The following is a 25,427-nucleotide window of genomic DNA, read 5'->3' as shown; positions in this document are numbered from 1 at the left end:
TGAATACAAATAATTTATCACTTCTGCACATAGTATCATATACGAAAAAGGCAAAGCCTCGACCTATTCTACCCTTTGATATTTTCATTGATTTTTCAACGTTTGTAGTCACTAAATTTCAAAGCACAATTTTCTCATAGATTTTACACAGACCTACAACTTTTCCCCTTTATCTTTAAAACTTAACATATTTACTAAGTTTCAGACACCTTTGTCTGCACCTTCAGTATTCCATGTCTTGGCTCTCTTCGAATATCTATACTTACAGCCTTTTTTTTTTTTTTACGCAGGCCTCTCACTGTTGTGGCCTCTCCTGTTGCGAAGCACAGGCTCCGGACGCACAGGCTCAGCGGCCATGGCTCATGGGCCCAGCCGCTCCGCGGTACGTGGGATCTTCCCAGACCAGGGCATGAACCCGTGTCCCCTGCATCGGCAGGCGGACTCTCAACCACCGCGCCACCAGGGAAGCCCACTTACAGCGTTTTGAAACACTGTTAAACTTAGACTAAGCAATACTTTTTTCCCCCCTACTAAGAATGCTCAGGACCACTTTCATTTGTCATACTGTTATTTTATTACAACCTTTTGGAGTCAAAAAGAATGCACCTAGAACCAAAAGAAACTGGAATCTGATTTAAAATGAAACTTCAATAAATAATCTCTCTGGAATAATATTTAGGATGGCTAACCCCATTTCAATAAAACACATTCTAATTTCCATACTATTAAATTCCTATTCTTCCAGATAGTGTGCCTCAAACTGAAGAAAATATTCAACCAATTTTCAAATATAATAAACCAAGAAACATGAAACACTTAAAACACGTGTGCACGCGCGTGCACGCACACACACACACACACACACACACACACACACACTCCAGTCCCTAAACTGCAGGTTATACCACTGACATGAATATTTTATGAAATGTAGTTAACAGAAAAATCTGAAAAATGTAACTGGATATTAAGTGATATCTCCTTTCTTCAATTTTGTGATTAACAGGTCTTTTATTGGTAGTAAACTAGAGCAAACAATCAGAATAGTACATATGCAGTATTCAGTACACACAATAAAAGTTAAAGAAATTCAAAACCTGTATAAAACAAAACACTGGAGAAAAATCATACAGCTCAAGAGATACAGTGGTAAAGGTCCTCTCCATCCTTTGATTACAGCTTGTACTCTGTACCCAACAGAACTTACCGCACTTAGCAAAATAAGAAATACATACTTTTTAGTACTGAGTGTATTTAAGAGGATTAAACACATTTTCTAAGGTCCTTGCAATGACAATAAGTGACCCTTTAGCTGGTAAAGCAGACTGAAGGGAGGAAAGTGGGGAAAGGAAATTAACTAGTATGTTGTAACCATTTTAAATAATTTCTCATTTTCCAAACACTGCTTTCATAACAGAAGTGTTTTACACTTGCACAATATTAATTACTTTATTATACATGGAAGCCTGTGGTAGGCTGATTACACAATAAGACTGCAAACAACCAGTGGTACTTTTCTGACGTCAGAAGAGTACATAAGACTGAAACATCACCAAAAGTACATAAAAAACTCATCAGCATAAACATCAAAGTACATTAAAAATATAATCAGGAAAAAAATACAATTGCTAAAAAGTGGTTTAGAGCAGAGCCACTGTCTACCAGTGGCTTCAAATGGCAAATTAGCGTTCATAGCAAGTTTGGACGACTTTACAAGACCCCTGTACAATACTGACTAATGCACCCTTTTAAAATGTACATTACACAGGCTGCAATTTCACAAAGAGGTTCTGATGTCATTACTAAATAAGCCACTCTTACCCCTCCCATCGGCTTTGTCACCAGTTGGAATTACCACCTTATTAATATCCACAGCTCTGAGCATGTGGGGCTTTATTATACATGGACATCTGTGTGGGTTTTGTTTTTAAAAAGGGGGAGGGTGGATGTTTATTCTACTGTTTGGATGCCGGAAGGCATAGGAAATGCATAACAAATCACCTATTGGAATGTGAATCATTCTAAAATTGAAACTGTCCAGATAGGGAGAAGAGGGAACAAGGCAGGCCCAGAACTCTGAGAGGCCAGGTTAAGAACAAAAATAACATAAAATACCCCTAGAAGTGTGGGTGACATGTAATAACAGAAACAGAGAACAATGTTTTTAGGCCATGTATAATAAATAACACACACCCCCAAATTTCAAAGGATTATGTAATTCCAACTTGGGTTCTAATACTGCAACCAACCAACCACTTGGGCTTCAACACTGTTCCCATCAACTCTTGATGGGCGTCACACAGCCTTGTTACAGTTGGGATAAGGAGCGGGTGCCTTTTTTTTTTTTTCCTATTATTAAAGCTATCATTCCAGGCTTTGATCAAAGATTCAAGAATATTTGTTCTACCAGGCTGGAATGAATGTGGTTTGGAAGTTCAGAGTACACTTAAAAGCTGCAACAAAATATAGGTAGCCAACATCTCAGAATTTTGGATCAGCCCAGATGGAGACAGCAATTTGAAATGTTTTCGATCCCTAACTTAAATGATGACACATGTATCGTATCAGCCCAGATAGAGCAATTTGAAATGTTTTCGATCCCTTACTTAAGTGATGAAATGTATTATCATACTATCTGTAAATTGGATATTCCATTACAGTGATAACGTACAGAATTCCCATGCGTTATTACACTTTCCTGAGAGTAAAGCAATTAGAATAACCTTAATCCTAGCAACAAAGTTTTTTTTTTTGTTTTTTTGTTTTTGTGTGTTTTTTTGTTGTTTTTTTTGTACGGTTTTTTTTGTTTGTTTTTTTGTGTGTTTGTTTTTTTTGCATTTAAAACTTTTGGGCTATTCCCTGACCATCTATACATGTAAATTTCATTGCTAAACATTGTCACTTCGAATGTCAAACTATTTTAATCTATTGATATTGATTAAAAATCATAATACAAACAGAGCTAAAATCACACTAACAAAATAAACTAAATATGAAAAGTTGCATTGAAAGGGCATTACATTATTCTTAATAGGATCGTGTAGAAACATTCCAATGGCAGTGTTCTCAAAATAAAACAAAATTACATTAGAAGACCTCCAGCCTGGTCACTGTTGGGACCTTACCTGTAACTCTGGCTGGTGGGGGTCTTTCCTCTGGTACTACATGGCTCACTAACATCAGACATCATGTTTGTATACCCTGAGAAATCTGACACTGAAGTCCTTGCTCTATGGTCCACTTCTCCATTAGAGTTCGTGATAAAGGTCATTGGCACCCTGCTGCCCGACTTGAACTGAGAACCGAACGCTTGTGCAAAGTTCTCAATCTGGTACGTTGTTCTGGGCTCTACGTCCTTCTGAGGCTCCATCTGGGCAGCTAACTCCTGAGATGGGATCTGAAAGCTCGTTGAGGACTCTAAGTTCTTCTGTTGTTCCTTCTGGCTCGTCAGTTTCTGAGATGCGGACTGGAAGGCTGATGAAGTCTCTAGATTCTTCTGAGAATCTATCAGGTCATCCAGCTCCTGGGAAGGTGTCAACTGCTGATGTGTGGCATCCAAAGCAGACAAGTAAAGACCTGGCTGAGACCCAAACAACATCCCAAAAGGAGGCTTTGGCAACGAAGATGGCAACACTGAGGTAACAGACTGGCCGAAACCACACTCCAAAGGAGATGTAGTGTATATCTGTTTTTCTGGAAATAAAGTGTGGTTGTGGAGAGGTGAAGACAGACTGACAAACTGGAAACCGTGTCCCAGAGTAAAACCTGCATTCGTGGATTTTTCGAAAGCCTGTTGGAGGTATTTGGAGTATTCTTGCAACATGCTCGCCTTGTCATTTGAAGCAGTCTGGGTGCCGGGGCTCAAATTTTCTTCTTGAACCAGTTCTGAGTGTTCTCCTGAGGCGTGCAGATCCACTCGCGGTTCTGTTATGTTGAAAGGATCCTCCTTCTGGCTCTCTGACTTGTTGGAGTACTGATCCAAAATACTTTGTAAAACCTCGTCAGGAATTCCCGACTTGTCATGACAAGACTTAATATCCGCATTCAGGGCCGAGGAGTCAATAAGAGACAATGGGGCCTCACTGTCCAAAACACCGACGCCCGCCGACTGAATGACGGACTGCTGGGAGACCATGTGTCCCACGTTCACGGAAAAGGCACTGTTGCTGCTGGCGGTGGGTAGGTATCTTCTTTTCTTTGAGAACTGCATGGCATCGTCATAATTACTGCTTATTTGACCTTGTTTGCCACTTGTACTTTGGAGAAGACTAATGGTCTCCACGCTACTGTTTGACACGATGCCATGGGAGCCACTCGGTTTCCCAGACAAGGACTTCTGTCCAACTACGTCTGGTAACGGTGACACAAAGTTCAGGTAGTTTTTATCCATGCTCTTCCGGCTTCCTTTCTTAAAGATCAATTTTGGCACTCTCTTCTGGAGTTCCTCTATGCCAGTGCCGATGATGCCCCCACTGGAAGACACAGTAGGCATTTCTACTGAGTAACTCTGCATGTTTATGCTGTTTGACATATGGGATTCATTTGCTTTCCCAGTCTTGGGCTCCTTGTTTTCAACAGCTATGCTTCTCGACTTCGCTTTTCTCCTTGAAGAACTTGTACTTCCCTGAGACAACACAGCCAGGTTACCCACGGTGCTATGGTTGCTGGATGACCCAGGCTCTGCACTGGGCGCCCCCTTCGCCAGGGCTTCGCCGCACGTGCGCCTGTGCTTCAACAGTCTATCAGTCCTTGAGAAATACTGCTGGCAAGTGTCACATTTGTATGGCTTTTCTCCACTGTGCGTCCGCTTGTGTCTCTCCATATGGTACTTCTGGATGAACTTCATGCTGCACTGATCACACCCGAAGGGCTTCTCCCGGCTGTGGATCTTCTCGTGCCTCTGCAGCAGGTACTTCTGGATGAAGCCCATGCTGCACTGGCTGCACTGGAAGGGCCGCTCCCCGGTGTGGATGAGGACGTGCCTCCGCAGGTGGTAGGAGCTGCGGAAAGCGGCGCTGCAGTGGTCGCAGATGTGAGGTTTCTGGCTTGGGGACAGGACGGCGCCTTCTCCGTCTCCCGCCAGCGACGGCTTGGAAGATGCGCCCGGCTTCCTCTTGGCTTTGATTCCCTGAGATTCTGGCTTTGGCCTCTTGGCCTTCTTGACGATCGCGTCCGGCTTGGGCTCCTCGGGGCCGCGGGGGTCGTCAGTCCGGCCGAGCAGCACGTCGCGGGGGTGGGGGGCGGGCGGCGGCGGGTGCAAGACGCTCAGGTCCTGGATGACGCCCGGGCCGCCCGCGTCCCCAGAGCCCAGCCCCGGCGCCCGCTCGTCGGCCCCCGCGAACAGCCCCCCGTAGTGGGGATGGGGGGCGCCCGGCGGCTCCTCGGGGTCTGCCGGCTTCTCCTGCTTGATGCTGACCAGCGACTGCAGGAAGCCCCAGGAGGTCCTCTGCGCCGGGAAGGCCGCGCCGGGCGCCGCCGGCTCCTTCTTGAAAGTCACGTCCGGGGCGGGCGCCGGGGGGGGCTCGGCGGCCGGGGCCGCGGCCGGGGCGGCGGCCAGCACGCACTGCGGGGGAGGGGCGGCCGCGCCCGCCGGCCGCGCGAAGCTGGCGACCGGGGGCAGCCGGTGGTTGAACATCACCATGCCCGGCGGGAAGCTGGGCTCCATCTCCGCCCGCCCGCCGCTGCCCGCGCCGCCGCCGCCGCCGCTCAGGAACGCGCTGCCGACTTTCATGCCCCGGAGCAGGCCTGGCTGAGGAGAGGAAGGAGGAGTGGGCCGGCCGCCGGCCGCGGCGCCCCCACCCGCCCCCCCGGCCCGCGCCCCCGGCCCGCGCCCGCCCCCGCCCGCCCACCGCCGCCCGCGCCCCGCACTTACGGGTCCCGCCGCCACCGCCGCCGCCGCCGCCGCCGCCTCCGGTTAATAAAAATAACGCCGTCCTCTCCACAATGGAATTAAAAGCCTGCGCGGCACTGCGCAGCCGCGGCGCGGGGCCTGCCGGGAGCTCGGCGACCCGGCCCGAGGGCCGCTGCGCCGGCCAGCGCGCCTGCGCCGCGGCTTCCGCCCGGCCGCCTGTCAATCACTCGGGTGGTTGGGCGGAGGGAGCCCCCGGGAGGGGAGGGCCCGGGCGGCCAGACGCGATTGGTGGGCCGCGCATGGGCGTCGGGGGGCGGGGCCCGGGGCGGGCTGCTGCGCGGCGGCGGAGAACGGCCGGAGGGAGGGGGATGCTGCGGGTCTGCGGAATGGGCGGGGCTGGCCCGGCCGGCCTGGCCCCGTCGGCTTTGCGGCTTGCAGGCCGGCTGTTGCAGCCGAACCCTACCCTGGAGGGGGAGGCTTGGGGCGCTGTGGGTTCTGCCTGTGTGCCCTGAACCTCCAGTGCTCAGCATCTACTGGGACAGGTTGCTTCCGGTACCCCTCCTTGTCTGGCACACACTTTAATAATGGGCGCTTTTCCTCTGCATTTGTGGGAGGGGCCTGCTTTGAAACCGCAGCAGAGGTACCGTTGCAAAAAAAAGGTTTTTACTGCCAACCTACCTGAAGGCTACTGAAAGAGGAAGCCTCGTGTAATCCAGGTGCGGCAGCCTTGTAAAACACGCCCACACGCATACTTATCATCATCAGATGTTCTTTAAATGCCCACAGGCCTTCTCAGTCTGGCTAATGAGTCCGCTGGCCCTGTTGTATTGCTGCCTGGCCCTCTATGTTATTTATGAAAAATCGACTGCCAGGCCCTTCTAAGAGCGCTACTCAGATCCACTCTGCCCTCCCCAGTACAGAATACTGAGAAACGCAGGCAAAATCACTAATTGTTCTCTTAAGGAAACTTAGAAAGTAAAATCTTGAAATCAAAGAGCAACAAAAATCAAATATTTATTCAGTGCCTAATGTACACACAAGGCACCCACTTTCATGTTAAGCGAAAATCTAAACCAGCAACTCTCCTAGCCAAGAGTGTATGTAAAGCACAGGATCATTTTTCATAAAAGAACCAGCACTATGACAATAATTTCTTTCCATGGTACGTTTTCATAATGAAATTACAAGTCAATTGTCTCACAATATTTTTAGCCAAATAACTTCTCATAGTTAAATAATAAATGACTTCTCTGAGAAATTTTGCAGCTGGAATCATAAAGATTATCAACTAATCCTTATGGGCCTCTCTGAGCCTGCTCAAAAACTTAAAAGACAATATGTAATGAGTATTTTGAGACAAGAAATATTAGTATTTTTCTAACTCCACGCAACTACATAGAAGTATTCTGCCACTTAAACTGTGAAACTCTAATACTGTCAAGTATATTTCAGTATTGAAAGACTGAAAACTCAAAAACTTAAGGCAGTAGTAAAATATTAGTCAACGCCTATGAGAAATGAGGCTGTCCCTTGGCTCAGGGTGGCAGTGTTTAATGGGAAGCTAGGATGCATATAAACTAGTCCAAGCATGAAGAGCAGCAGGACACTCATATGAAAAAGCCAACTTTGTTCCTCAGTTATCAACATAAGAAATCTGTCATTTCTCTCATTCACTCTGTCAGCCTTGAGATACTCCAAGCAGACTTACCTCTGTGTTGTACACCCCATATATCAGGAAGATGAAGAGACCCTGTAAAATAAAATGGAGGGAAAAAGCTGTTAACGCTAATCATTTCAGCAGTAGGAATACCTGAAATAAACTTTCCTAGGAACAGACAAAAGAAGACACACTTCATCAAGGTCAATTTATTTTTCTATTTTTCAATGTTAGAAGCTGTACCTTGAGCATTTATAAGATAACATATCGGCACATCACTTATAATGCTTGTGCTATTCACTTCTTTAGAAATAAAAAAATAAAAATACCATCCCAGTTACATAGAATATTAATTAGAAAAATGAATATGCCAGTCTCTGAAAGATAGCTGGGTAATGAAACAAACTCAGTAAATGTCATCAAAGGAATCAGAGAAATAGCACTAAGCATCAGTATTTATAAGCAAAGTTTTAGACTACAGCAAGTAGGAAAAATTTGTTACAGTCTTCAACAGGGTAGAAAAAAAATTTTAATATTAAAGTATAAAAGAGCTAAAAGGATAAACCTTAAAGGGTAATAAGTGTGAATAGTTTTAAAATAATATTTAAAATTCCAGTTCAAGTTAAGATTTCACATTATCAGCTGTTGTGAAACTGCACGCATTTTTGTTTGCTATGTATAATAAAATTCTAAATATCTGCTGTTTACTAGTTGTTAGCATTAGAAAATACTTAATTGTAAAATATAAATTAAATCTCTTAAACCTAAAATCTTAAATTTTTAAAATAAATAAAACCGTTACGATTTAAACTTTGTAGAGATAATAGGGAACAAGAAATTTCCCATGTGTTTTTGTCTTACAGAGGAAAGAAAAATCTATACTGTACTAGTCTTGTTAGGTACTAATAAACCAAATATTAAGTAGGGATCTGGACTAAAATCTGGATATGATTCAAATAGTTAAGTAATAGGGCATTTTCAAAAGGAAAATATTACAGGAAAATTTAAATATTTGTTTTACCTCTGAATACTTACACATTACAGATTATGGAAAACATCCTAGAACAAGGAAACTGAATAAAACAGAAATGAGTTTTGTTATTGTTAGTTTCTTTTTTTTAACAGACTTTATTTTTTAAGAACAGCTTTAGATTTACAGAAAAATTGAGAAGATAGTACTGAGGGTTTGCATATATCTGCACCCAGATTCCCCTATTATCAACATTTTACAATAGTATGGTACGTTTTTTACAATTAATCTTTTTAGTTTTCAATACTCCTATATATAATTTCAGAAACTAAAACTATTGTAGTACATGTATTTGTATTAGTAAGAAAGACATAGTTTTGAACAATCAAAAATTTCCATGTGGGTCATAAACTTTTAAAAATTTAATGACAGAGTTTTTCACTGTGTATATATGATTTTCCAAAGCTCAGTATCGACATGCAATCCCATCTTTCAGGTTGCCTTTGTCAAGATCTACAGAGTGCAGAGTGAATTCAAGCTGCTTAGATAATACTCATTTTCTAGGCTGTTTGCCCATATTCTAGATCATTCAAGAAAAAAAATATATAATTCTTTCTCTGATTTATAAAAAAGGCTAGAAGATAATTGACAGTCCTCCTTCCCTTAGTAATTGCTAATTCTTATTTCGTATTGTGTTATATACATATAAAATTAAGTCATTCAAACTTTAATTCTATTTGTGAGATAGGACTATTTTGCTTTGTACAATAGATGGGGTGTTTTTTTAGAATTTAACATTAACATTTTATTATATTTGCTTAATTGCCTATTAATCAATCTGTCCATTCCTCTATCACCCATCAACCCATCTTACTTTTTGGTGCATTTCACAAGTAAGTTGAAGAAATCAGTACACTTTTCCTAAACTCAATATTGTTTACAGTAATAGATGAGTTCTTGATAAATACGATTTCCTGAATATTGAACAATATGCACTCTGATTTCCGTACGTTAAAAATTCAGCTGTTTGCATGAATCTATATGATGCTTTGAAAAATCAAAGAGCCACTCTATAATGTGTATAATCACTCGTATAATTTATCTATCCTGTAAATTCAATTTTCTCCAAGAGAAAAGAGTAAAAAAAAAAATCACATTTTTCCCCATGTCTTGGTAAAGTGAGGAGAATATTTGTATTTACTACACTTCCGTGTTCTTGTTACACATTTTAAATTTTAATACACTTAATCCTTAAAGTAATGTAAAATGATCAACCACAAAAATCTCCCTGTTAAAAAAAGGATTTAGACTGAAAAGGGATTTTAAGTAAAGGCAGCTTGTCTCAAAAGTTTTTTCTCTTTCTCCTTTTTCTTCAACAGAAGCACTGAAGAGCATGATTGAGCAAACCCCAAATGATGACTTCCCAAGACCCCAAAAGAGTCTGAAACTCCAAGTCACTCCAAGGAACGTCTGCCTTTCTTTCTCCTGGGCTATCCACCCGATACCACCACAACCAGGTGAAAGGTCAAACGTTAGGAATGATAATTAATTAATTTAATTGCATGCTTCACATGTGATGCCTTTTTCCCCACTGATGTTACCAGCTGTTGACAGTTGTGATAGTTTAGACCTAACTGCAGAACTTCATAAACCCTTCACTACTGGATACACATCCCATTTCCTCTATTTCCCAATGAGAAAAATCAAATCAGAAACAGCGAAACATAAAAATCTTAAGCCCTAACTATGAGCCACTTTTTAATCCCTGCAGAGAATACCTTTAAAAACAGCTGTAAGGAACCAACTGCCAAACTTCAACCGGCACTGAGGTTTCTGGAACTCCTTCTACCAACATTGTCCTACCAAAGAGTGAATATTGAAGTATGCCACATCTCTGAAATGAATGACCCCTCACGTCTGTTAGGAAGTTTCTGCGATTCCATCCATAGACATACCCGTCCATCATATATTTGGAGTATTTATCTATAGAGGTACCAATTTCTCAATATTTTAGTCCCGGTAAAAATAACACTTATTGAGTAGGAATCTCCCAAGGGTGGCTGGATTCCTGTAGCCTGTGTGTGTTTCATGGGCAAGAGCCAGGACTAGGGAAAGAACACCACGGTGTTACACTTAACGCTGTACAGGAGTTAAAAATAGAAACTTAAGGGGGCGGGAATCTTCCTCTATTTCTTTATTCTCATTTATCTATGAAACATTCAAAACTGAGGCAGCTTTGTAAATACTTTCATTGTTACAGAAGTCCATGGAACCAGTATCCACCGATGGATTCAAGGGCCAACATCTAGTCTGTTATTTTTATATTGATTGGCCTTGAGCTTTCAGAGGGCACTTCATGACTGCAACAAAATAATCTTCTTTTTTTTTTTTTTCTTTTTTGCAGTACGCGGGCCTCTCCCGTTGTGGAGCACAGGCTCCGGATGCGCAGGCTCAGCGGCCATGGCTCACGGGCCTGGCCTAGCTGCTCCACGGCATGTGGGATCTTCCCGGACCGGGGCACGAGCCCGTGTCCCCTGCATCGGCAGGCGGACTCTCAACCACTGCGCCACCAGGGAAGCCCAAAATAATCTTCTTTTAAGTGCTAATATGTTCTTTCCTGGCGACACAAAGAACAGGAAAGATGCCACCCTACACAGTACATTACCTACTCAGGAATCTGAATAAGATTAACAATGCTAATATATGTATAGCCCCCTCAAAGCACTTCATTTACATAATTCCGTTTAGTCCTCACTACAATACTGCCAAGTAGGCGACGTGCGTATTATTAGCTTTATTTTAGATATGGGGATTTGGAGGCTTGCTCAAAGTGCCACGACGCTGACAGGTTGGCAAAGCCAAGGACTTATGTTCTCACTCCTCACACGATGCTTTTTCATACACACTGCCTTCAATAGAACCTTTCATAACTTAAGTCAACAGCTTCAAGATAATGCAATTGGTAAGATCTTTGAAAGCTGAGGTTTGTCGAAAGCATTTTGCAGTTTGATTAGCTCGAGGTCAGGGACTTGGTATCCAGTAATAACCCTGCTCCTCTGCCAGTCTAAGAGGGCCTGGCGAGGGCGGCAGGAAATCGGCTTCACGGCAGAGACCCTCAGTTGCTATGTGCCAGGCTCTGTCTTTTGTCCTTTCCTACCAAATTCTCATTCAATGATGTATACTTGCTAGTTGCTGGGAAACATATCTTTTCCCATCAAAAGGCTGCTAGGTAACCGCATAGTCAGACATCCTTATCATTATCAGCATCTACTGAACTTCTTTGAATGTATGGCCCTAAACTGTGTGCTTTTATTTATTTATAAATCAGGCTCCAACCTACCCGCTATAAACAATTCCCGTCTGGGGGGGCAAAATCCCATAGAAACAAAGCATCAGTGGACAATGGTATGTATGCTCCAGGTTGCTCCTGGCAGCACTGGGTAAGGTGGCAAAGACCTGGAAACAACTGCAGGCCCTTCAAGCCAGGAATAGCTGAATAAATTGTGGTATCTTCAGCCCCTAGGATATTAGACAGCCGAAGGAGGGAGTTAGAGCTATGTTTATTAGCCTGGAGAGACTCCCATGCATTGTTAAATGAGAAAAGGAAGAGGAAAAGACCTGTGCATTATATATTCTCATTTTGGCCAAAAGGACGGCAAAACCTTCCCTTCCTCCTCCCCAAATATAACTGATTAAACAGGAGAAAAGGGTGGAAAGATTCACACCAAACCTTTGTCACTGGTTTCCTACGGGGAAGGATGGGAGGGAGAAGACGTAAGTCAGAAACAGGGGGGACAGAAACTAACTAGAAAAACAGGCATGACTTTGTCAACAGAAGAGGTGAAAGGTAAAATTCCACAGAGCATATTGCCGTAAATATAGCAAACAGAATCTGCTCCTGGATAAAGATCTAAATATAAGATGAACAAATAAAATATTGATTTGAGGTTAAGACTGTGAGGGTTTTTTTTTATTCCTATTATTTTAATATAAAGATGACAGTAAATTTGAACAAACAACATGTAAGTGGGTTTATTGAAAGTGAACTTATGTTAAAATGGGTTTATATTTTTAAAGTAAATGTGTATTCATTGTGATTAATGGACTAAAAGAAACATAAGCAGTTTAAACAGCAGAACAAACACTTCGTTTTGCCAGGGAAAGAGGGTGGATCGTGCGTGGAAGGGGAGCTAGCGTTTATTAAGGAATGGCTTCTTCTGTGTTATGCATTTGATTTGATGCTGTTCTCAAGATCTGGTTCTTTTTTTTTTTTTAACAACTTTATTGGAGTATAATTGCTTTACAATGGTGTGTTAGTTTCTGCTTTATAACAAAGTGAATCAGTTATACATATACACATGTTCCCATATCTCTTCCCTCCCAAGATCTGGTTCTTGAAGGAGTAGGAAGGGTGATCAGGGAGATGGCTGGAAGAGAGAGTCTGGGTGAGACAAGGAAAAGCCCAGCTTGGCGAGAGCATAGAGCTCTCCAGGGGACCTGCCTCAGTTCACAGTTGTTAGACCAAGCGGTTTTCAAGTGAGAGGGGAAACTGATGAAACCAGAGAGTGGACAGGGCCAGCTGTAAGTCATATGAGTCATGCCAAGGAATTCAGCCACTCTTCTCTCTTCTCTAGGAAAGGGGGATCCTTAAAGATTGTGAATCAGGAAAGTGATGTCATGAGTTTTCTGTTTTGTTTTGTTTTCAGGTAACACTAGCAGCAATAAGGGAGATGGGTTGAAGCAGCACAGGGTACAGGCAGGGCAACCAGTTAGGAGGTAAGAGAAACCAGGGTAAGAGAACCAAGACAAAGGAAATGGTTATGAGGATTCAGAGATGCTCAGGAGGTACCATCAAACGGACATGGATGCTGACTGCACATGGAGGGTACAGGGGCAAGCTGAGTTACAGATGATTCTTGGGTTTCTGGCTTTGGGGATGGGGTGGGGGGTTACCATTTCCTAAGATAGAGAATTAAATGTAAAAAAATGCATGTTTGTTGGGGAAAATAATAAATTTATTATTTTATTTTATTTATTTATTTTTGGCTGCATTGGGTCTTCGTTGTTGCACGCAGGCTTTCTCTAGTTGCAGCGAGCAGAGGCTACTCCTCATTGCGGTGCGTGGGCTTCTCATTGTGGTGGCTTCTCTTGTTGCGGAGCACGGGCTCTAGGCGCGCGGGCTTCAGTAGTTGTGGCGCGTGGGCTTCAGTAGTTGTGGCGCACGAGCTCTAGAGCGCAGGCTCAGGAGTTGTGGCGTGTGGGCTTAGCTGCTCCATGGCATGTGGGATCTTCCCGGACCAGGGCTCAAACCTGTATCCTCTAGCATTGGCAGGCAGATTCTTAACCTCTGAGACACCAGGGAAGCCCAAATTTATTATTTTATATATGTTGAATGCGAGTGTGGTCTGGTGAGTGATTGGACACAAAAGTTTGAGCCTTAGGAAGGATACCTGGGATAGAGATATGGATTCAGGGATCATCAGAGTACAGGTGGAAACTGAAACCATCAACTAGGTAAATATGTTAGCATGTAAATGGAGGTGATGGCTTTGGACAGAGTTCTGGGAAATGTCATCTCTGCTCTAGAGATGAGCAGAAAGAAAAGAACCAATGATAAACAACAAGGTACTGCTGTTTGGCACAGGGAACTGTATTCAATATCCTGCGATAAACCACAATGGAAAAGAACATGCATATATGCATAACTGAGTCACTGCTGTACAGCAGAAATTAAACACAACATTGTAAATCAACTATACGTCAATAAATTTTTTTTTTTTTTTTGGTGGTACGCGGGCCTCTCACTGCTGTGGCCTCTCCCGTTGCAGAGCACAGGCTCCGGACGCGCAGCCTCAGCGGCCATGGCTCACGGGTCCAGCCGCTCCGCAGCATGTGGGATCCTCCCGGACCGGGGCACAAACCCATGTCCACTGCATCGGCAGGCGGACTCTCAACCACTGTGCCACCAGGGAAGCCCTTCAATAAAATTTTGTAAAAAAAGAAAAAGAACGAATGAAGGAGGAGTCAGGTTAAAAGAGGGTGTTTTCATGGAAGCGAAGGGAAGCGAGTTTCAAGAAGGAAGAAACGATTAACAGCACACGTAGGTTAAAGGGTTCCAGTCCTAGCCCTGCCACTTACTAGCTGTGTGAGGTCGGGCAAAGTACCAAACATCTCTGTCCCTCACGTTCATCTTGTCTAAAAGGCACACAATCCTTGTACCTGTCTCATCGGATTGTTACAGGAATTAAATGGGTTAAGAGTGTTTGTAAAGTGCTTACAACAGATCCTGGCATGAGGTAACTGCTGTTGAATGCTTGATCACTTGTCACAGTAAGATCAAATAAGAGGCCCCCAAATGCCCCTGGACTTGGGAGTTATTACTCATTCCACTTAACATTTGTGTCCCTACTGTATGTCAGAAACTGAGGACATAGTCATGAACAAAACATTGAACTTGCCTTGATGGAACTCATACTCTGGTGAAGAGCATTTATTGGATGCGGACTATGTGTGCTGTTCTCATCACCTGACAAGCATTACCCTCTCATTCCTCACAGTTACCCTATGATGCAGGTACCATGACTATCCCCATTTTACAGATAAGAACACTGAGTAGCACGGGGTGGGGGGCTCAGCAAAGTCCCAGTGGCAGAAGCAATCTTTGAACTGAACTGGACTGGCTCCGGAGAACACCTCTTAACCTCTACATGTGTCCTCTCCAGGTGGCTGCTGTTGACCTCAGAAACAGTGGCTGTAGAAGCATGGGGATGGGGATGGGGGTGGCACAATATACAGACTGCAGTTAAGTTGACTATTGAATGGCACCTCGTTAACCGAGAGAGAGATTGAAAGTATTTCCACAGAGAAGCAAACTAACAAAGTCCAAGCTTGTGGGTTTGTGGTGAATGTATTTTGCTTGCATGATAGAAATGCTAAAGTGTGGAATAGTAAGCCTGTCCTTTGCTCAAGTCTGTCTCAAATATCTGTTTCCACTATTCCTTTGCAATGAGCTGGAGGGGCACAAGACTAAGGTGTCTAGTGAATGCCTGAAGGGCATATATTTGGTCCTATTTATTGAAGCAAGTTCAGTATAATTGAAATATCAGATCCACATGTGGCAGAATCTCATTCTATTACAAAAATCAAAGAAGATGAAATGTATTCTCCACCAAATTTGAGATCGCTAAAGCTTGCAGAGGAGAGATCAGAATTTTTTGGTCGATGTAAAAAAATCTAAAGAGTAGTCTCACCTTTTCTTGCTCTGGTTCTGAATAAGTAGGTCTCAGGAATCTGCATGGTTAACACACATCTCATTTGTTCTGATGAATAATAAACTTTAAGAATTTATTCCAGCTCCACCATGCACTAGTTCTGTGACCTAGAGCAAATTACTCCATCTCTCTGTGCTTCAATTACCTCATTATATATGGCGATAATAATAGTACCTACCTTGGAGATTTGTTAGGAGAATCAAATGAGCTAAATTTTTAGCACACACCTGGCTCAAAATAAGCATTGTGTACATGTTTGTTATGTACAATAAACAAACCACTGGCTTTTTTTAGGTGTAGTTGATTTACAATATATTAGTTTTAGGTGTACAACATAGTGATTCAAAATTTTATAGATATACTCCATTTATAGTTATTGTAAAATATTGGTATATTCCCTGTGCTGTAAAATACATCCTTGTACCTTATTTTACACACAGTAGTTCGTGTTTTAAGGGATAATCAGCAAATATAAGAGTCTGTTTAACTTTAGGGAGGTTGGAGTTTGCCTTATTTGAAGACCGAATGAATTCTGTCTTGCAACGATTTTCAGGTGGTGTAACCAAAAGGCTGTAGGGAGTAAACAAATTAGGAAGAATTTCAGGACAGAATGTAAAGAATTTTGGCAACAAAAATTTTCTTCTAAAGTTTTTTTGAAGTTAAGATGATTGTCCAGATATGCTCTAAGGCTTTCATTATATGAGGGTTAGCATTTTACAGCTCTATGCTACAAGGACTTCAAAATATAGTTTAAGTATTATATGAGTCAGGACCCTTTTGTTTGCAAATGACAGAAACCCAACTCAAACCAGATGAAACACATAAAATGAGAGGAGATTTATTGAAAGGATACTGGTGTAGCTATCAGAATGGAATAAATAGTTGAATAATTAAATCTCAGAACGGCAAAAATAGGGATGTAAAGCCTTCTCTGCCTGTTTCTCGACCACCTTCCCAGATCCTTCTCCTCTGGTGGGAGATGTTGTGTTCCATAGGACCAGGCTCTCATTCTTGTAGCTCTATAGACAACAGCAAAAATGGCTTTTCTCTCTGAAGTCCTGAGATAGGATTCTGCTCCATTTGAGTCACATGTCCCTCAGTGGACCAATCACGGTGGTCTGAGGAGTGGACTGCTGTGATTGGTTCACACTGGTTTACAGTCTTACCCCTTAACCAATCCTGTGACCAGAAAAACAAGATCATAAGAGAAGGTGGTCTCTTCCATTCGGACTACTGGGATAGAGCCATGGGGGAGGGATAAGACAGGAATGTCGGCTCCCCCAGAAAGTGTTACTGCAGACGTGGTCACAGTCCCCAGGACTCACAACCTAGTGGGAGAGCAAAACAAATAAGTCTGTATATAAGAAATAAAGACACACATAAATTGAAAAAATTAATAAATGCAAAATAAATAATGAACTCCTATCAATGAACAGAAGAAATAATATTGCTTTGAATCTGACCAATTTTGTGTTCTGCTTTAATAATGTTTCCAATGAGTTAAGTCTGCTTCGAAATGTTGATTTGAATACTAAATAAGTCTATCGAGCATTTTTTTAAAACTGCAGAAAGGCTAATACATGTGGATTATGGAATTAAGAGAAGGCAAAGTTAAATATTAAAGGATCCCTGGTGAATTGGGATTCTGAGTCTTAAAAGAGGAGAGAATATCATAGTGACCAATGAGACATCTCCTGCCCGAGAGACAAAGATTATGTGAAAAAACCTGCTTGGATGGAAAACCTGATTAGAATCTTTGTAGTTTTCCGTTAAGTCCAAAGTAGTTATTTACTCTGGAAAATGGCAGAGTTATTAAATGAATTCTAAGAAGTAAGTCACCGTAGAGGCTAATAATGTAAAGGTACATAAAAATAATTAGAAGGGGGAGTGGAGGAAAGGAAGCAGAGAACCACATGAGGAAGATATTGGAAAACCCCAAGTGAGAGTTTACCAGAATGAAGGCGAGGAGTGAGAACAGAGGTGAATGAAAAATCTGAACGTGTTCTTCAGAAAATAAAGTTGTGAAGTTTGATTGACTAGATGCAAGAAACCACAGAAACATCAGTGTCAAAGAAACGTGAATATTTTAAACTTGAAGGTGGAACAGCAAAGGGGGATTTGTGATAATAATGTGGACAATAGGGTCATTGGGTGGAGACTGAAAGGGGCTTAGCCAGACTGTTTTGCCGGAAAAGTACATGAATGGATGTAGGGAAAAAAGGAAAGAGAAGGTTGGTTTTCCGACAAAGTATACAATTTAAAAAAACAGGGCTTCGGGCTTTGCTGGTGGTGCAGTGGTTGAGAGCCTGCCTCCCGATGCAGGGGACACGGGTTCGTGCCCCGGTCTGGGAAGATCCCACATGCCGCGGAGCAGCTAGGCCCGTGAGCCATGGCCGCTGAGCCTGCGCGTCCGGAGCCTGTGCCCTGCAGTGGGAGAGGCCACAACAGTGAGAGGCCCGCGTACAGCAAAAAAATAACAATAATAATAATTTTTATGAAAAGTTTTTAATAATGTGGGAAACTATTTAAGATACATGAGTAAAGAAAAATAGGATAGAAAATGTATTATCTCAGCTATGGAAAAGAAAATGCATTTAAAGAGAAAAGAAGGAAATATGGCAAAGTATTAATGATGATTACTTTGAGTTATAGGATTATGGGTAATTTTTATTTTCTATATACTACTATATATTTTTCAAATTTTCTACTTCTCTTATTATCAGAAATATATTTTCTAAAAATAGATTTTAAAAGATTCCTTTTTTTTTTTTTTTTTTGGTCACAAGGCTTGCCGGATCTTAGTTCCTCCACCAGGGATTGAAACTGGGCCCTCGGCAGTGAAAGTGCCGAGTCCTAACCACTGGACTGCTAGGGAATTCCCTTAAAAGATTTTTTAATAGTATAGGGCAATAAATATTCTAGGCTGTTAAATGACAAAAATCTGCATACAAATTTGTATCACAATATAATCACAATGATACAATAATATGCATAGAAAAAAGTGGACAAAAATATACCTAAATGTTGCTACTACATGGTAAAATTTAAGGAAATGTCCTTTTCATGCATTTTTTTTCTTTCTCTTATTTCTCCAGTGGGTTTGTGTTTCTTTTGTAGTCAGAGCTGCCAATCCAAATAATATAAAAAAGGACCCCATGGACATAAAAACCTAATAAATCTAAAGTATCCAGAGTTGCTGCTCCAATAATTATTTTTGATCTATATCTGTCATAAATGTAGACTTCCACTTGCATTTTAAAAAGATGTCACTACACATTTGCAGGAGAGTTTTGCAAAAGTAGCTTAACATTTTAGCAGAAACTGACAACCTGTTAAGTCTCCTAGAACATCCCAGAAGATCAGAGCTAATGACGACCTCCACACTTCCTGTTGTGTCTGGAAGATAATGACATGGCATGGACAGTCTAAGGACAACAGGGACATCGTGCTATTTTGCCATCTGGAAACAGAACATGGGGGAGACAAGTTGTTGCTACAAACCCAGAAAAGGCTGCAGTAGCCTCTTCTGTGGAATTCGGGTAAATTGTTCCAGGCAAACAAATTCACTGAGTGATTACAATGGTCTGTTGAAAATTTCTAAAAACAAAGAAAACCTAAAAATATTGGCATGTTGAATCGAGTTGTATCTTCTTCCAAAAGCCAACTATGTTTCTTGGAACACGTACCATTTGAACTTAGAGTATATAGGTCAGTGGTTTCTCAGGTCAAGGTGCTAAACTGGCCTGATGTACCCTTCAGGTAGAACTTCATTAGGACCTACATTCCCTGAACAAATACTGTTGAGCTCATACTGTGAGCATGTGTTGCTGAACGCTTCAATTGCCCAAATATTCAACTTTCAAATTTCTAGTCTCTAGACCGTCTCATCAAATTCAAGGGCCCCTCTATTACACATATACCAGTTGGTGTAAAATTCGGTGGTGTTATTATATGTATGTCCCCCCAAAAAAACTTTTTGAAAGGAGAAATAAGTATGAAATTTTTAAAATCAACAATAACATGGCACAAGTCCAAAATGTTTGGAAATTCCCCCTTAAATCTAACCCTGGTCATTGTACTTATAAGAGCCAGAACTCCCGAGGCTAGCGCATGCAAGTTCCCTTTTCCAGTTCCTGATATTTAATTTATTCCTTGTAAACATTTGCATAGTACCTTATACTTTGTAAATTACTTTTATGGAGCATGATCTTATTTTGGCCTCACTAATTCCCATTCTAAAAATTAAAAAATAAGTCATTTTCCCAATGTTACAAAACAAAGTAGCAGAGTGAAGACAGAACCTAGATTTCGTGGCTCCTAGCTGGCATTTTTCTGCTGTAGCATTCTTCCACTTAACAAATAAAATGGCTTGTTCACATTTGCTTCTCTTTCTTTTACACTTACAGTTTTCATCTTCGCCTACTTTGTATGGTAGACCCAAAATTAATGGGTGAATTTCTTACAGAAGATAGTGTATAATCACAAATTCCTAAACTGGATTCAAAACCTCATCTATCCCATCTTTAAAAGGTGAAGCTGACTAAATCTACTATTTCTGCCAAATATCTTGAAGTTTTTAGTTAACAAATTTTTGGACTCAACCTAAAATCTCATGAGAAGATTAAGCAGCTTTCAAGAGCAGTGAGTCCACGACAGCTGACATTCTGTTTTATTTCACCGTGAGTAGCTGAGGATAGCGTGGATCTCTGTGGCATGACCAGACTTCCAGTTCTTGGCTCTGTAAACAGTAACTCAATTGTCCCCAAATCCTGGACTAGTAGTCATTCTTTTTTCAAAATTTGTTCGTATAATATTACTGCTGAAATCAGGGCCAAGCACCTTCACTCCTAAAGAGTATAAAATAAGGCTTCGTTGTAGGTTCTTCATTCTTTTACTCTCTAGTTAAATTAAATAACAGTTATTCTATGAATTGAGGAAGCTCCGACTGCTCAGCCAATGGCCTGGAGAGCTCTCTCTCACGTGGGAGCTGACCTCAAAAGCAGCTGATCGCATTGACAGGAGAGTAGGAAGCAGCAAGTTGGCATCAAATATATAGACCGTGAGAGTGTTGCATCCAGTAGAATGACTTTAACATGAAAGCATTTTGTCAGTGACACTCAGATCCTCGGGACGCCTCTGTGTGACATCTTGAGAGCTCTATTAGGTTGCCTTCTTCAGGCCAGAGTTCTTCAGGCTGAAATAATGGCTTCTGTGCTACTGCAGCAAGATTCTGGGCTCCTAGAGAGCTCTGAAAATGTCCAGAAGCATACCTGCATGTACCCCGCCTCTCACACCCACGTACAAGCGTGTCGACACACAGCCCACAAGAGGATGCAAAGCTTGGTGTAGCCAGAGAAAGACAGCTCCGCCTTATGTTTTTGGCTTCTGAGCCCCTTGGCAGCCCTTCCACTGACAGCACAGAATACTGGCCCTTCAGGCACTTGATGGGGTTTCAAGCATCCATTGACTGCAGCCCAACACTTGCCAAAGGCCTCTGGGACAACTGATAGTTGTGAGACGGGCCTAGGACATCTGTCAAGTAGTCCTAGATTCTCTGAGTGCTATTTCTGTATGAAGTTAGATCATCAGAAAGCAATATATTCAAATCGTATTTGCATGGCACCCTTTAGCGAGTAATGATATTATCTACATGAATTTTTTTTTAAATAAATTTATTTATTTATTTTTGGCTGCGTTGGGTCTTTGTTCCTGAGCACAGGCTTTCTCTAGTTGCGGCGAGCGGGGGCTACTCTTCGTTGAGGTGCGCGGGCTTCTCATTGCGGTGGCTTCTTCTGTTGCGGAGCACAGGCTCTAGGTGCACGGGCTTCAGTAGTTGTGGCACACAGGCTCAGTAGTTGTGGCTTGTGGGCTCTAGAGCGCAGGCTCAGTAGTTGTGGCACACAGGCTTAGTTGCTCTCCAGCATGTGGGATCTTCCCGGACCAGGGCTCGAACCCGTGTCCCCTGCATTGGCAGGCAGATTCTTAACCACTGCACCACCAGGGAAGCCCCCACATGAATTTTTAAATTGAGGTTTTACTCTTTTCAAAGTTATACATGCACAACGTTTATACAGCCAAATGGTTCTCCAAGACCTGTAATAAAAAACATTGACCTCCACCTCCAGTTTTCCATTCTCCAGGGGCAACCAATTTTCACTCTTCTAGCTCATTATTTTCATACTTAATATGTCTAACTAATATGCTTATATCACTACTTCCTAGTTTCCAGTTTTCATTTCACAGTGGAAAATGTGGACCTGGCTCTCCTTAGCCCCACTCTACTCAGTGATCCTTGCTTTCCTCTCTCTGGGTTTACTCCTTTTTTTTTGGTGGAGCACATCCTTCAGTAGCTTCCTGAGAAAGGGTGAACGGGAAGCAAAGCTGTTACCACACACATCTGAAAATGTCTGTTTTTCCCTCATGCTCAGTGGATAGTTCTGAATTCTAGTTTGGAAATGATTTTCCCTCAGAAGTTTGAAGGCCTTTATCAGTTATCTTCCAGTTTCTAGGGCTGCTGTTAAGGCCTGGATGTCATTCTTATTCTTGGGCCTTTTTATGAAAACTACTTTGTTCTATCTGAAAGCTTGTTCCTCATTATTCCCAGTGTTGGCTGATATTCTTTCTATTTGTTTATTTTTCTAAACTTAATTTTTTTACTTTTTAAGATTTTTTTGATGTGGACCATTTTTTTTTTTTTTTTTGTACGGAACGCAGGCCTCTCACTGTTGTGGCCTCTCCTGTTGCAGAGCACAGGCTCTGGACGCGCAGGCTCAGCGGCCATGGCTCACGGGCCCAGCCGCTCCGCAGCATGTGGGATCCTCCTGGACTGGGGCACGAACCCGTGTCCCCTGCATCAGCAGGCAGACTCTCAACCACTGCACCACCAGGGAAGCCCTGATGTGGACCATTTTTTAAGTCTTTATTGAATTTGTTACAATATTGCTTCTGTTTCATGTTTTGGTTTTCTATCATTTTGTTTTGTTTTGTTTTGTTTTTTGGCTTCAAGGCATGTGGGATCCTAACTCCCCGACCAGGGATCGAACCCACGCCCCTTGCATTGGAAGAGACAAAGTCCCAAACACTGGACCACCAGGGAAGTCCCTAAACTTTATTTTATTTATTTTTATTGAGGTATAGTTGATTTACAGTATTATATTAGTTTCAGGTATTGATGATGTTCTTGGTGTGGGTGAAGTCTCACTCACTGAGCTGGCACTTGGGGGCCCTTTCAGTTTGAAAACTCTTATCTTTCATGTCTGGGAAATTATCTTAAATTATTTCTTTGATCATTTCCTTTTTTTCCCCTAATTTCTCTCTCCCCCACCCCACTTTAAACACTCTATTATTTAAATGTTGGATATCTTGGATAGAATCATTAATTTTCATTTTTCTTCTCACATTCCATCTTTTTATCTTTTTATTCTGCTTTCTGGGGTATTTTCTCAACTTCATCTTCTTACCTTTTATTGAGTTTTTAATTTGCCATGCCATGTTATTTTAATTTTCAATAACTCTGTTTTGTTCTCTGAATTTTTTCTTTTAACAGTATCTTATTCTCATTTCATGGATACCGGTGATATTAATTATACAATTTGCAGTTGTCTTTTTTTTTAAGTTTTCTCATATATATTTAAGAGTAGGACACACAAAAAGTTGTCTGGAAGCTCTGTACCTGGGATTGGGGGCTTATCAACTGTTGGCTTCTCCAAATGATTATCTGGCTGGAGTGTTTTATTGGCTTAAAATACTAAATCATGAGCATTTTGCTAGGTCTTTAAAAATTCCTCAAAATAGCCACGTTTAAGGACAGCAAAATAGGGTATAATATCATTTATTTCACTATTTCTCTAACTTACACGTTTCACTTTTGCCTGCTTCTGTATTTATTTTTGTTTGCATTCTGATGATTTTCTTCGACGGGAGGTAAATTCCTAGAAGGTAGGATCTGACAAGTTGGTGAGAGGGTTTGCTTTGATGCAAACTCCTGGAAAGCAACTTGACAATATTTTTCAGGAGTCTTAATGTTCCAATTCTCTGCCCCACGAATCCATGGCCTGGAGTTTCTAGTTGGCAGGGTTCGGTTTGGCTTCAAAGTCATCACGTACAGCTTCCTTAAGCTTTCGGGCTTCGTTCAGTGCCTGCCTGTAGGCAAGTACTCAATAAGTGATGACTCTTGTTACTATCTTACTCCTCCGCAGCAGCATTAAACAGTTAATGAAAATTTGATGAGGTTTGTTGTCTTTAATTCCAATTTCTTTGATTCAGAATGTGGTCTGGGGACTTCCCTGGTGGTCCAGTGAGTAAGACTCCATGCTCCCAATGCAGGGGGCCCAGGTTCGGTCTCTGGTAGGGAAACTAGATCCCACATGCCACCACTAAAGATACCCACATGCCACTACTAAGAGTTTGCATGCTGCAACTAAGAGTCTGCGTGCCACAACTAAAAAAAAAGATCCCTCATGCCACAACTAAAGATCCCTCATTCTGCAGCGAAGATCCCTCATGCCACAACTAAGAACCGGCACAGCCTAAATAAATAAAAAATTTTAAAAAAAAGAACACTGGAGGGCTTCCCTGGTGGCGCAGTGGTTGAGAGTCCGCCTGCCGATGCAGGGGACACGGGTTCGTGCCCCGGTCCGGGAAGATCCCACATGCCGTGGAGCGGCTGGGCCCGCGAGCCATGGCCGCGGAGCCTGTGTGTCCGGAGCCTGTGCTCCGCAACGGGAGAGGCCACAGCAGTGAGAGGCCCGCGTACAGAAAAAAAAAAAAAAAAAAAAGAACACTGGAAAAGGTATATATGTGGTTAAGTATAAAAGATTTTTAAAAAAAAAGAATAAGGTCTAGTTTTTTTATACCTGTGTTGGACATTGAAATTTCTTCTTTTGTGAACTATTTGTTCGGACCCTTTATAAATATTTCTACTGAGGCACTTGAGGTCTTCTGATTTGTAAGAGCTCTTTGCATATAAATAACATTAACATCATTGTCCATCCAGCTTATTATTTTAAAAGTCAGATTTTTAAAAATATTTTAAATATTATATTTTACATTATATCTTATATGATAAAATATATTTATTATATTATATTAATAATATAAATAATATATTTTATACTAAATTAGAACATATTTTAAATATATCTTTAAAAATAACTGGGTTTTTTTTCACCCTCTGTTAAACAAGGGACACATGCCCATTTTAGACTACCTGTCAGGTGATTGATAAATTAAAATTTAGAAAAAAAAAACCTTGAGTAATTGGTAATTTACAACCTAGGGATAACCACTGCTATCTGTTTGAGACGTATCTTTCTAGTCTTTTTTTCATACCTAAATATGTACATACATTCTATTTAAAAAGGAAGGGGAGCTCATTCTGTACTTTCTGATTTTTTCATACAATAACTGCTGTATCACATAATAACATACCACAAACACATTGTCATTAAATTTCAGTTAAATTGTTTTCCTTTCAGAGTTTTGTCTACATTGTACATAATGTATTAGTCAGCCTCCCTTTAATAGCTTGGAAAAATTTAGGGAAAAACCACTAAGAATGAACTTACAAAAACATTTATAAGGAAACAGTCTGATAAACTGATTTTGAAACAAGGAACCTTTATTAGACAAACATGAACTTTCACAATATTACTTGCTGAGAAACATAACATAAGCAGA

General features: G+C 41.7%; 1 protein-coding gene across 1 annotated transcript; it reads right to left on the bottom strand.

The window, feature by feature from the left end:
• Nucleotides 1–991: 991 nt before the first annotated feature.
• On the bottom strand, nucleotides 992–6,092 carry ZNF281 (zinc finger protein 281). The gene is made up of 2 exons (XM_081224012.1): nucleotides 5,873–6,092; nucleotides 992–5,749 (listed from the first exon to the last, which is right to left on the bottom strand). The coding sequence occupies exon 2, from the start codon at nucleotides 5,729–5,731 to the stop codon at nucleotides 3,122–3,124; it is 2,610 nt and encodes an 869-aa protein (XP_081080138.1). The 5' UTR covers nucleotides 5,732–5,749; nucleotides 5,873–6,092; the 3' UTR covers nucleotides 992–3,121.
• Nucleotides 6,093–25,427: the final 19,335 nt, after the last annotated feature.

Source organism: Mesoplodon bidens (assembly GCF_964165515.1).
Source record: "Mesoplodon bidens genome assembly, chromosome: 2".
Taxonomy (NCBI): Eukaryota; Metazoa; Chordata; class Mammalia; order Artiodactyla; family Ziphiidae; genus Mesoplodon; species Mesoplodon bidens.
This window is presented reverse-complemented; position numbering and strand designations above follow the sequence as displayed.